The 14,384-nt window shown below is 31.5% G+C and overlaps 1 protein-coding gene across 1 annotated transcript; it reads left to right on the top strand.

The window, feature by feature from the left end:
* Positions 1-6,346: 6,346 nt before the first annotated feature.
* LOC133193936 (uncharacterized) lies at positions 6,347-7,654 on the top strand. The gene has a single exon (XM_061329849.1). It carries the CDS (start codon positions 6,347-6,349, stop codon positions 7,652-7,654), a length of 1,308 nt encoding a protein of 435 aa, XP_061185833.1.
* The last annotated feature ends 6,730 nt before the right edge of the window (positions 7,655-14,384 follow it).

The following is a 14,384-nucleotide window of genomic DNA, read 5'->3' as shown; positions in this document are numbered from 1 at the left end:
GCCAGTAAAGTCTTTGTGGGTTCTTTACAATGTATATATTTAAACTAGGCCTATATACAAATACAAACACAGATCCGTAGGTTCTGGCCCGGGCCGACTCCTGCTTCGCTGCGACTATCCCGCCGTCTGACGTAATCTCGTCAGCAAGTCGTACCACGGAACAGTCGCACAGATACTTCACTACATTAATAACTGTAAATTGGAGCATATTATAGTGCAAAGAGATATTAAAGCATTAAAAAATTGGATACCATAGCTCAAAGCTGATTAAAAACACAAGTCAGAAATAAAAGTAATGAATCATCATTTCTACATCTGTATCATTGCTGCGGTATTTTTCCTTTGATGTCCACTATGTTTTTATTTTTGATACACCATGACTTACAACCATGCTCTATCAAGATAGAACACACCAGGGTTATGATGCAACAATTCCAATGACCCTTGACCTTACATTGATAAAGAAAAAGAATATAAACAAAGTAGCTGACTTTATAAGCAAAATACAAACGCATATAAACATAGTGAAGGTATACCTTTCCTTAGGTCTACATAAAACATTCTAAATTTTGCACGTCAATTTTTAAATCCGAGATGGAATTCACACACGCACATATTTATAAATGAACGTTTTCGTCTCTCATAAACTTGAAGCGTAACAAACCACTCACAATGTAGTACAGGGAGCGAGGTACCGGTGGATATTCCTTGTTTTCTAATTCCAACACAAATCGCTGCATCCAGTAATTTAGAGAATCGCTGTTCATCTCGGTCAAAAGTGGACATTTACCCGTACCGCACGCTACTCCTTGATTAGCCTGAACGTTTAAATTGTCATTTGGTATACATGTATTTACGAGTGTTGGTTTTTTTAGAGTCTATCAAATGCTGAATTTCATGATCGGACACTTGTACAAACCTTTCATTTTTCGTCTTCGTGTCGACCTCGGGACTGGTGAAATTAACGCCATCATGTCTAAAATATCTCCTATATCGAAATCCATAATAGGTTCAATTTTAGTTCCGGTGGATCAAACGTCATACTTCCCAAAGAATCGTCAACCTGCATCTGGCTTCCTAACTGATCTAAGGAATTTTCCTTCATAATTTCGGTTTCCGTGTCTATAAGAATTGCGAAAGCATAACATCACAACCGTCATCCATGGCGTTCAGAATATAAATGGACGAGGTAGAAAGTTCAAGAAATACAGCGCGCTGTACTTTTCGAATCACGTGCTCTTTTTTTCATTGGATATATATAAAATGAGCCGCCCCATGCGAAAAGGGCCCTTAAGGTAAAAATTTTAAAAATTGACTTTTCAATGGATTATGATAGATTATAGTGTAAAATAACCAAATATAACGTTTGATTCAAATATTCAGAATAATTACTGATATATAGGGAATCAAAGGTTAAGAAAATGTTAAAATTACCTTGAAAAATGACGTTGAAAAATGACGTTCAAATTGACGTTTTTATATCACTCTCATAAATATTTGAAATATGTAATCTGATTGAAAAAAAAAACCAAACAAACTTACTTTATCACACGAAAACATACATGAAAAATTTATGCATAAATTCCCCGCCTTTATTTTACATGTAGTTGTTTTTCGTTAGAGTAAATTATATAGTAACTTGTGTCGAAACCGTTTCATTGTTATTAGTTTAATTTTATGAAGAGGAGGTGTTTTGGACTCTGTATCAGACGTAAGTTACATGTGCATTTTAAAAGTGTCGACATTTTTGCATGTCACATAAATAAATCCGATAAAAAATTCTTTAAGTTTTCTCATGAATAAAACACAGATAATGGTTTTATATCCGTAAATAACCAGTATCTTTTTTTCTTTTAAAAACTCGTGACGCCATGTTAGACGTGAATATTGTTCTGATATAAGGATCAGAGAAAAGTAAATATTAAATAAAAACAAAAAATGAAAAATATGTGTTTAGATATTTTACAGACTAGTATTTTATTTATTTGTAGTTTATGAAAAATATTTTAAAATTTTTTTAAAGAAAATGTAAGATAAGACTGATGACATTGCGTCTTCCTTGTAATTATAGAGTTGATTGTTTGATAATTTTTCATCATAAGGATATAATTTTTGTTGTTTTATTCATGACCTTAATGAATTTATGAAAGAAAGCTTGAAGGGCGGATACAGAAAATTGATCGCAAGAGGGGGAGGGGGCATCTACTGTACAGTAACACAATCCAGTTAAAATTTTCTGACAAGTTAAAGAATGAAGTTTGAGGAGGTTTTCTGACAAATTAAATGAAGTTTAGGGAAGGGGGAGGGGGCAATATGTATCTACAATACTGAGCGTATGTGTATTCATTGTCCTACACTGGTAAATATTGACACAGGCAATAATAAGTGCCGAGACAATCCCTTCCCCCTTTTACATGTGTAATGTATGTTTCTTACGATATTGTACATATCAGAACATCTGTCAAAATTGGTTGATCGCCCTCTCCGACTAGCTAAAAATGGCCCGACTCAAAACTCATTTTAACTGCCAGGAAGCATTTTTTATTGCATTTCGGAAAATAGATTTTAAAAATTCAGCATTGAGATTAAAATTTTCTGGGGAAAAAAATTCTCACCTACCTACATGTACCTACCTACCCAATTTTTTTGTCCTGAGTCGGGAGAATTTATTATACAAAATTATTTTAAAGTTGGTCGTATTCCCTGCAATATTGGCGTAAACCGTCACAATATTTGCACCGCCTATTTGCTCTGTACCGATTTATAAGCAGGTCGATATTCGTATGTCTTGTAGTGAACATGTAATCTCACAAAAACTGAGGATAATGGGAAAACGGTGTCCTGAGTCGTCAGCTGTTATTCACACAAATTTCTACCCATATAACTATGATGAAGCCTTGAAGAAAAAACAAAACGAAACAGGCTTGCAGGTTACGGTCATTATAAGTTTAGAATATATTTTGAAGTTTGAATTTTTTTTTATGTCACATTGATTCACCAGGTAACCCCCCCCCCCTTTTCGCTAAATTTCGTTGGAAGAAAAAGAAATCAAAAGCTTAGGCCTACATATTCTTCCATTCATTTTGTGGTTCTCAAATTTTGTGGAAGTATGACCGCTTAGTTTGGGTCTAATAAGATATGTCATTGATCGGGAAAGAGGGAATGTTGGCAGTGATATGAGAGGTGCTGTGGACCGGAAGTAGTAGTGCTGTTTTCTTAGGACTCTTCCCGAAATCACATATTACCATGTATAAATCCAAAGTAATGAGTAAATCAGTTTCCGAGTTTATCAAAGCAACAATTTTAACTTTCAAGGTATACATGCGGGGACACAAACGGAAGTGGCCAGTAATTCGTCGGGTCTCCGGACACATACAATTTAGATATTGGTATATAACAACAATTAGCGAATTGAGTGATAAAATGACATGTATTGACATTGATTAAATTTTTTTAAATAGGCCTTTAAAAAGTGTTGAGGGCAACTTACACTACATAAAGATTTGTAATTAAAATTGATAAAAGGAATATATGTTTTAAATAATATTCAAACTAAGATTTATTTCAAGAGTCGATTTTGCACGTTGATAGAGGTATTTATCTCAGATTTAAAAAGAAATCAAATTTTCTTCGCTGACACTAACAACCTGTCGTTTCAAGCTCGTAAAATTTTGACAATTTGTACTAGTATCTGTGAAACGCCCCTTGACCCGAGGTCTGATAAATTTATATGCATTGGATATTCTTGTATCTATATCTATTGAGTAACCTCTGGTGGTATCACCGACATTGCTGAGCACTGCCATTTAAGCTAAATTTTCTTTTGTCGAAAAGGGATTAACCCCCTACCGAAATACATTTTTTTCTTTCTTTGTTTTTTTTTGGGGGGGAGGGGGTATTTTTAACTTGTTATTTTAAGCTCCCCTTTTTTTCCTGAAAACGTTGTTACGTACATGCGTAAAGAAATGGCCAAATATGATTCACTAAAAAAAAAAAGAAGCAGTCATTCTTCCCATTCCTACACAAAAATGTATTTATTTTCGTAACCTTTAATTCACACAAACACTGCATCTTTGGAAGAAATTAAAATAATAAATTATTATTTTATTATTAATAATCAGATGCAATATCACAGGGAAATAAATATGTATTAAATCTTTCAGATTTAATTTCCCCGTATTATGTTTTGGGGCATGTTGTATAGGGTGATGAGGGTGGGGGTTCCATACATAATGTTTCACTTGTAATTGAATGATATAGAATGAAGATGTTCATTGAATGGATAATTGCACCCTCCTCTAACACCCCCCCCCCCATTTTTGTAGCAAACTCAAATCTTCCCATATAATGCATAAAAAAATCTTTTTTTTTTTTTTTTTTTTTTTTTTTTTTTTTGCAGCATTAACTTTTTTCTCATTTTTTTCCGCCTGGTCCAAGACTTTTAACAAATGATACTAGATTTTATTCTCAAATTTCAAGAAATAACACATTAGTCTCGTTCAACCAGAAGCTAGACCGTCTCCGTAAACAGTAAAAACCGGTTCTTTACATGAATGAAACAACAAAAACCTTGACCCGCAAATGACCCTGACGAAGGCAGATCGTCATTTATCGCGTTTATACACACAGAATAAATGTTTTGAACAAACAAAAAAAAAAAATAAATAAATCGTATGTTTTCTTCATTTTTAATGCTTTACAAAGAATCAACCTTTTCAAACTTCGTTATTTGCTACATGTAGAACTGAACAAAATTTTAATCGCATATATAAACCTATATGCTGGAAACGGTTTAAGATTTTTTTTTCATTTATTGTTAATGATTTCACTTTGGTTACTATATATTTGTGTTAAAAAGGATTTGTACATGCAGACTCTGAGGTATATATCGTTTATGTGCATATACAATCGCTTTCAATGTATTAAGAATTGAATAAAAAAAAAAAAAAAACCAAAAAAAAAAAAACCAAAAAAAAAAAAACCTAGCACCTAATTACATGTATATCAGCAAAATTTAATATTCAATACTGGAAATGTCCATTTATATGGAACTTAGCTCTAAAATTCATATTTTCTTTTTTTCCCTGATATTTTATTGGCTCTAAATGATATAAACAACAATGAAAATAAGTTGATAGCGCTCAGGTCAAAATGTTGGAAAAATATATAACATATGCAACTTGCATTTTATGACGTTATCTTTACCGGCGTTTTACTCATTATGACGTCAAAATACATAAGGGCCCTTTTCGCATGGGACGGCTCAAATGGTCTGATGAAATTTTGATAGATCATGGCTAATTCAGTGCATGAGAATATATAGTTGAATTACGTGTTATTAACGTGAAATTGATAGATTATTGGTAACTCAATACCTGAGAACAATGATACAAAACATAGAGAGTACCTTTTAACGAGTGCATCTTCAGATATCAGACTCGGGAGACAAGCCCCTTCGTCTGATATCTGAAGATACACTCGTTAAAAGGTACTCTATATATTACATATATACTTGGCGAAACAAGGAGAGGTTACTCTAGATCATTTTTATGAAGCTTGCGAATTTTTAAAAGCATCTTTCATCTCCCTTATGAAACAAAAATCATTTTTACAGCTATTACAAATTATTAATTTTTCAAACATCAATAATAAATGCCGTTAATTATGTTCTAAAAACAATTACGAAGAAACACGCAATGTACGTGTTATTCTAATATATATATATATATATATATATATATATATATATATATATATATATATATATATATATATGTGAATATGTTCAGGGCCGAAACAATGTACAACCAAATTAATTAGGGTTTCCCGTATTTGCTCGTTTATATTTCCCGTTAAAATCAGTGATATTTGTTTGTAAATATCGCACGATCTTAACCATTTCCGTAAATTGTATATATTACACATTGTTAACAGTTTGTGATTAACGAAAACAAAACTCTAAATGGTCATGTATACATCTTCTTAGTGAATCCGGCTATCATTATATTTGGACACAAGCAGTATATTCATCCAAAGTGGTATCCTTTGTTCATTTTGGGCTGTCGGTAATAATTTCAAGCACCTTCTTTTTTTATTTCTGGTAAAGTGTGCATGTTTTTGAAACTGGAAAATCAATATCAGGCCTATCGTTAAAATGAAAATGGTCCCTGTGTGACTTTGAAAATTGTTGAATTCTCAAATAAAATTAAACCAGAACGTCGGATATTTCTGATATAAGGAATTAACTGATCAATGAAAGAAACAACATTGAAAACTTGCACTCTCATTATTGTCATTATTATTTATGAAACATTTTAAACATCGGGAGAAGTGCCCCTTCAGAATTATGAACACGAAGTTGAAAGTACCACTCTGTATGAAGTGTCTCTATAGGGATGCAGAATACTTTTGCAAAACATGTAAACTTGATCTCTGTACCTCTTGCAAGGAAAATCATGTTATTGATCTCAATACTAAGGAACATGATGTAGTCATTGATAGATTAAAGTACGGGGATTTTACGGTACCCGAATCTTGCAAAAAGCACGCAGATAAGTTCTACCACAAGTGGTGTGACCAGTGTGATACCCCATTTTGCAATTCGTGTAATGACCACAGCAGCCACAAATTATCTTCTATTGGAAAGATTTACGACAAGATGTGGAGGGAACACGAAAACCAAATAGTGAACATTAGAAGCGAGATTCTACTCAACAATTGTGCTCTTTTGAGGGGAATCAAATCTGACATAGAGCAAAGTGAGTGCACTAAGCTAAAAACACAATACCGATTATCTATGGAGAATAAAGCCTTAAAAATGAAATGTGTAATAGACTGTGTGCTTATGGAGATGACAGTTGTACGAAAATTAAAACAATACATGAAAGCAAAGTTACATACTGAAACTAAAGCCGTGAAAAGACATATTAATACCTTACAATATTTAGTAGGCAATAGCGAATGTCCTGTTGTGGCACCTGTCCAGTTTCTCTTAGTTTTCAAGAAAGCTCCTCTTTCTGAAAAGATGAACATACCCAAGAACTGTTCAAAACTTCCGCTATTATCTTTGAGTCAAGGAATCAATAAAGAGCTAGTTGTCAGTTTTTTAAGTGAAATCGACGTCTTAGAGAATCGGAAAAGGAAAGTAAGGAAAAAGCATTTGCTGAAACAGATTCCAACTGAATTTTTAAAATTTATTCAACAATCAGTCATCAACAGAACCTATCATATTTCCTGTGTTACGTCAGAGACCTTCTGGATTAGTGATTATTATAAACACCTTGTCTTACTGAACCTAGAAGGTAAACCTCTGCACCAACTAAATGATATGAAAGCATATGGAGATGGAGTTTATACAGTTACAAGTCTTGGTGAACTGATTTATGTAGATAATAATGATAACATCTGCAAAATATCACAGGAAACTGAAACTTACAACCGGATGATTCTCATAAAGAGAATAAAAGAATGGGAACCTCTTTGCATCCACTTCTCCTCTTCATATGAAGAGCTGTTAGTTGGTATGGGAAGTCGTGAAACTCAGACTGCCATGGTTAATCGCTATACCAGTTTAGGTCAAAAAATCCAAACCATTAAAGGCAACAACTATAGTCAATCCTTGTATATAAAACCAATATACATAACAGAGAAGTAGAGATGTTATCGTGTCTGATTATTGCCATGGGGCTGTAGTAGTTACAGATAGTAGAGGTCAATATCGTTTCTCCTACAGAGGACCTGGCCCAGACCAGACTTAAACCACATGGATTATGTACAGATGCACTTTCAAACATTCTTATATGTGATGAATTCACAGGTACAGTACAGATGATTGACAAAGACGGGAGGTTCCTTTCGCATATACTAGATAAAGATCATACAATATCTAGACCACGAAATTTGGCTTTCGATAACAAATACCGTCTTTTTGTCGGATCACTGGAAAATACCACAATAAATATATACAGATATTTAAACATTCAGGAATTTTTGGTAAGTATTCCTAAAATTTATTCCTGAATTCAAAATAAACTTAATCTCCATTATCAAAAAATCATTTCGGATACAGTTTAACTTAAATAATAGATACTTAAATGGAAACAGTGGAAAAAATTAAATTTAATCGACACTGTATCACTTGAACTGGAAATTTCATTGAGCTTTTCAGGTCAAAGTCGTTTGTTGTCTATTTTCTAGACTTTGTCTACTGGTAAAAACTTTACCTTTTTATCCTTTTACTCCTTGGATTAGAATAAGAGCTTCACATTTTATGCAATTAAGAGTATAACTCTCTTTCTGTGGGTATCAATTATATATTTTAAAAAAAAAGAAAAAAAAAAAGAAGAGACTTATTCGAACGCTTCTATTTTAAGGCCACCATGCAAAGAAATAACAAAACGGTTGTAAAGTTTCTAAATTTTGTGCTGCATTGCAACGTTTGTTAGGAGCATGGTCCGGGGTATAAGAGTTGTGCCTTGAAATAAAACTTTAAAATGTTAAATCAAATGAAGAAATTTTCCAAGAATAACAGGGATATGATTTGTCAAATATGTAGGCCATGCCCCCATTTATTGTACAGATTCAAATTTTTCTTCTTCAAATTACTCGCAGTCCCTTCTCCAATGCACAAGGATTCCTTCAAAATTGAAATTGCAGTTTTTAAAAAGGAAAATATATTAGAAACATACAAAATTGTCTTGAATATCAACAAATCTTTAAATTGTAATTAATATTAAACAAACACAACGCAGGATTGCTGAAATCATCATCAGGACCAGTATAGACAATACCAGAATAAAACCTACATGTGAAATCAGAATTAAAGAATTTTTTCTTGAAAATTTTGAATAATCAAACATCCAAATATGCAAAAAAATTGTTTTGGATGATGCATAGGAAAATATTACGATGAAAGCTCCAAGAAACAAATTGAGAACAGACGCAAGATAATATATTTACAAAGGAGTAAATGATGACAATATATAACTACATTAAAATATTTTAATTCATGATCTTTTGATCACGTTTTGGTTTATGGGTCATTTAATTGATTTTTTTCTGCTGTGAGATAAGGGACAGTAAAATATGCATTGTGATCCATGGACGTTTTTATTTCGCTGTTTTTATTAAAAAGAAATTCTTGTTTGAATTTATGTATTTTTAATCTCTTTTTTCAGCACAGCTGAGGAAACCCACTCAAGAGACCAATGCAGATATTTACAACATATTTTACAATTAGAACAAGTATTTCAAAGTTTTCATGGTTATCACTTTAGTGTCATAGTGATCACTATAGTAATTCAAAGTGTCAAAGTTATCACTATAGTTAACAATAGTTTACTAAAGTATTTTTTATAAGGGATCCTATATCTACATCTGTATATTAATTTAAAAATGCAAGTGTGTTCATATTGACTTAAATGTGTGTGTGTGTGTGTGTGTGTGTGTGTGTGTGAGGGTGTGTGTGTGTGTGTGTGTTATTAATACATAACATACATTTATGTTTTATATGCTGAAATGACTTTCTATTGATACAACACCATTTAAACTGTAAAAAGCATAAGGACCACAGCTTACCATTGTAAACAATAAATTCAGGAAAGAACTGACATTTAAAGCTCACATGACTTGAAGCTACAAATGATGTGGGACTTTTTATGTGAACATACTGGACTTATTGGATGCAATCACATGCACAACAAAATGAATCAATCAAATGAATGAAATACATCAATATCCAGAACATCTATGAGGACATTTAGAGGAATTTCAGTATTTTTTTGTTTTTATATTTAATTTTAATAATGATATAAGAGTACAGATTTTGGGGAGAATGCAAAAATAAGGATGGTTCAAGAAAAGTTCAAGCAATAATAAAGCCTGTACAAACGGTTTTACAAATTTCTATAATTACATATTTTCCTTTCTTGTGTTGAAAATTTCTTTTTCATCTTTATTTTGCTACAACTTATTTTTCTTTTATTATAAGTGTCAAACCTAGTTTTTGACTATTTTTATTATTTTTTTTTTATATATATTTAAATCCATTCAGTCGCATATAAAGCCCTTATTTTAGCCTAAATATAGTTTTATAGCTTTGTCTTAAGAATTAAAATATGTGACATTGTTTTCCTTACTACACTATTTTCTGGTTGTTGTATATTTAATGTGTAAAATGTCTTATAATTTCTAATTCACGATTCAAAGTATATTTTCTTTAAATTGTGACATCTGAGTCTAATTGTATTTTATTCACTTTTTACCTTTGATGTAATTATTTTTTTCTTGCTGTCAGACAGATGTAAACCAATTAATTGTTCAAGCACCAGAAGTCACCGAGTACCTTGTTTACTCAAGTTGAATTGTTTTAGCGAAAAGTTGTTTGTAACTATTAATTATCATTACTCGTTAATTGCCTTTTTACTAATTGTTTTCTGAAAATCCTAAGTTATAATTTTTGATTGGTCCTTTTTCAAGAACTAATTCTTTAAAATGGGCAAGAGTTGGGAAATGCGCATCGCATCTATGATTGCGCTAACAAAGACATAAACTTTATATTTCCCACTCTTCGCCTCTATTTATAGGTATGTACCTGTATTTAAATTATTTACTTTCAATTTTTTTAAAGACGGATTTAAATTATTTTGGAATTAGGTTCAGAATTTGGTTTCTGACTTTTGTCTAAAAAAGATAAACTCAACTTAGAACTTTAGAACTTTATTTCCTAATTTTCTTAATTTGGGTTTAACAATTAATTATGATTCTTGTAAATGCACTATCTATTAATATATTTTAGTAAAAACCTTGGAACTTTGTTATAAGCCGAATGTTATAATGTTATATATATATATATATATATATATATATATATATATATATATATATATATATATATATATATATATATATATATATATATATATATATATATTAATATATCATGTTTAATTATTTTTACAATCTCAAATATATTTAGCTAAAGGGAAATAATACATGCATTTGCTTATCAACAAGTACAACTCTTCTATGTAGGGAGATAGAGTTTTTTTTAATTATTAAATTATGTAAATCGTTTCTAGAAGTGCATAAAGACGAGCAAAAAATTCTATTCTTAAAACTTTGTAAGAGTTCAAATTTGTTAGCGATAAGTAAATATTCATTTCCCAATTTTTAGCTGAATTAATTGATATTTGATTTTTGATATGTCTAGTATATTAATGGTAAACGATTAATATGTACATTGTTTATTTCAGTTTTACTTGATTGTGGAAGTTATGTTCGAGTGTCACCCCGGTCCCAATTAATGTTTTCTTATATATATTTCTGTTACATTTATTTTAATGAGACTGGGTTACTTTTATAAGATCACATCTATGATTGCGAAAATAAAGACATAAAGTTTATATTTCCCACTCTTTGCCTCTATTTCTAGTTCAAGGACAAACCTGATTTCAAGGATCGTCTAATTGACAAAAGATTGGGCACATTTGAAATAGAAACATACCCACACCGTGTGAGACATAAGCATTAATTTTATGTAATTCCTTTAATACCACCGGGAAAATCAGCCCTTTAAAGTGTAATCTGATTTTTGCGGCCTTAGTGCAAAAGGTAAACTGATAATTTGAAAAATCCAAAACAGATTAAATATATATCTAAAATTTGGAACATTGGAAATGTCAAGCCATTATTGGTGCAAAGTATTCAAAAGTAAAGAGAAACTAAATCTTGTTAGATGTCTTTATGGTGAATGACTAAAATTACCCAACGACTTCTACAAAAGTGCCAAATTAACATAAAAGCACATAATGTATATCATCAATTCATTTAATGTGCACAGCAATTTCAAGGGACTTGGACACAGATTTGAAGTTAGTATTTTCAAAAATTTTCAGTATAATATCATTACTTATATGTTACATTTAACACCGAAATATTTTGAAAGCGTGTTTAGAAACTTCTTTAAATCTGGAAAAAAAATTGTGTAATAATAAAAAACTCAGAAAATTCAGAGCAGAAATATGGGAAAGCAAAACCAACTCACCAGTATTGTCAGTACGTGCTCAATGATATGTGGTGAGTAAACATATTGAATACACCCGGTAAAACGTTGACATTTACTAGAAATAACAGCTAGAGCTCGTGCCCAGGTTTACAAAAACAAATGTTTGATCTAATGTTATGAAGAATGCCGTTGTCATTGAATTTTAAGAATTTTCATGTAAGTTCAATTCCTTAAACTGAAGTTATTTTTTTTAGGTCCAAAAACAGATAGCCCCGACTTTCATCCTTTAATTGGTGACATAACTTCATTTCTATTATTAATTCTGTTGAAGATTATGTCAAACATTGGGCTAAATATGAAGGGGAAGACGTGAACACTTTGTTAGAATGTAACTAATGTTTTAGAAATATATCAAAGAATCGTGGTATAAAGTTTAAAGGCAATGTACGAACCATCTATCCTTCCGTTTTCACTATATCAGAGGTGATACAAGAATTAGAAAGACTACATGAACAATATATTATGGTTCCAGCAGACAAGGCTTGTAACAATATCGTCTTTGTTTGTGAGGCTTATTATTACAAATGTATTTAAGAAGAACTTGGTTTTAATTCTACACCTAGAAATCCACTGTATACCCACAGTTCACTTTCTAAGGATGAAATTCTTCAAAATAACATTTCAGTCCAATTTATTACTTTGAGTAATTCAGTCATCGTAGGTAGGTACGCTCTATCCTACTTATACTGGATTCCTAAACTATAAAAAATCCTTACAAAAAAGATACATTGCCGGGTCCAGCAAATGCTCTACCAAACCCCTATCTTTACTCCTCACAAAAATATTAACTGCTTGAAAGAAGAAACTTCAGACGTACTGTGCTACAGCATATTCTGGAAGTGGTGTAAATCAAATGTGGATTCTCAAAAACTCCAAAGAACTTTTAGAAAATTGAAAATTACACTTTTTTTCAAAAGTCATCAAGTTAAGGTCAAGATCTAGTAAATGACTTTAGACCGTCTTTTCGGTGCTAGATCCATTATGACGTCATAATCAATTTAAACTTTCCTTTTCCCGTACTTTACAGCTCCAATAGAATTATGTAGAAAATAAAGTATTTTCATGGCATTCAATTTGAAATCATGTGAAAAGTAATCCCGATACCTATATTCAATTTTACATTGTTTTAAAGAAGAGGCTAAGAACATACAAATTACCGTTTTCTGAGAGACTGTAGGCAATCTGAATACATTTCCTTCGTCTGATATGGAAAAAACTCCCATATTCGTGACTGGCTTTCTTAATTTTTCATTGAAAATGACAGTTTACAAGATGGTTTTTCGTCTTGTTTTCTTGCAAATTATGCCCCGATACACCTTATTTGACCGAGCTATAGTTATAAAGCATCATAAAAGGAATTTATTTCTCAAGTTTGAGAAATCTGTAGGCTCTTTTCATTTACTAGATCTTGACCTTAACATCAAAAAGTATGACTTTTTTGCACTTTATGTACAACCATTCTTCGCGAAATTAAAAATAGACTTATATCGTAGACAACTGCTTCTTCAATAAAAATGGAACTCGGAAATTTTCCTATCTTTGTCATCGGCAAAATTAATTCTTAAAAATCACTCTAGCTGATTCTATACACACAAGTTCTCTAATTGATATAAAAAGGATGCTGGAGTTCCTCATTGACACGTCTTTGTGGTCCAACATAATGTTCAGCTTGGTATTCCAATGGGCTCTAATTGTGCTCCTTTATTAGCCGACCTGTTTTTATAGTCCTATGAAGCAAAATTTATTCAATAGCTTCCACATGAGAAGAAAACGCTTGCTGTGGCCTTCAGCTCGGCATTCAGATATATCGACGGTGTTTCATCAATTAACAATTAATCGTTACTTCCATTCATATGTCGATATTGATATATCCAAGTGCATTCGAAATTAAAGACACCTCAGATTCTGCTACATCTGTTTCATACTTGGATTTTTACTGACTACAGACGATAAGGGCCAACTATTAACTAAGTTGTATGACAAACGAGATGACTTCAGCTTTTCCATCGTCAATTTCCGTTATACATACATACACCCACCCACCCACCCACCCATATATATATATATATATATATATATATATATATATATATATATATATATATATATATATATATATATACTCGTATATATATATATATATATGACAGACTTTAAAAAATATAAGCATTCTAGAAAAATATTTCAAAATAAAGCTTCATGCATAGCATACATCAATAAAAAGAAATCTCAGAATTTCTCGTTAGCACAAGAATTCAGACTTCTAAGAGCATGAAGAAATTGTGAATTATTTTTCACATCTCAATTTCCAAGCTTGTTT

This window comes from Saccostrea echinata, unplaced genomic scaffold (assembly GCF_033153115.1).
Source record: "Saccostrea echinata isolate AGI-Se365-2 ecotype Australia unplaced genomic scaffold, CSIRO_AGI_Sech_v1 ptg000028l, whole genome shotgun sequence".
Lineage (NCBI taxonomy): Eukaryota > Metazoa > Mollusca > Bivalvia > Ostreida > Ostreidae > Saccostrea > Saccostrea echinata.
The sequence above is the reverse complement of the archived record's forward strand: the minus strand, read 5'-3'. Positions and strand labels throughout refer to the sequence as shown.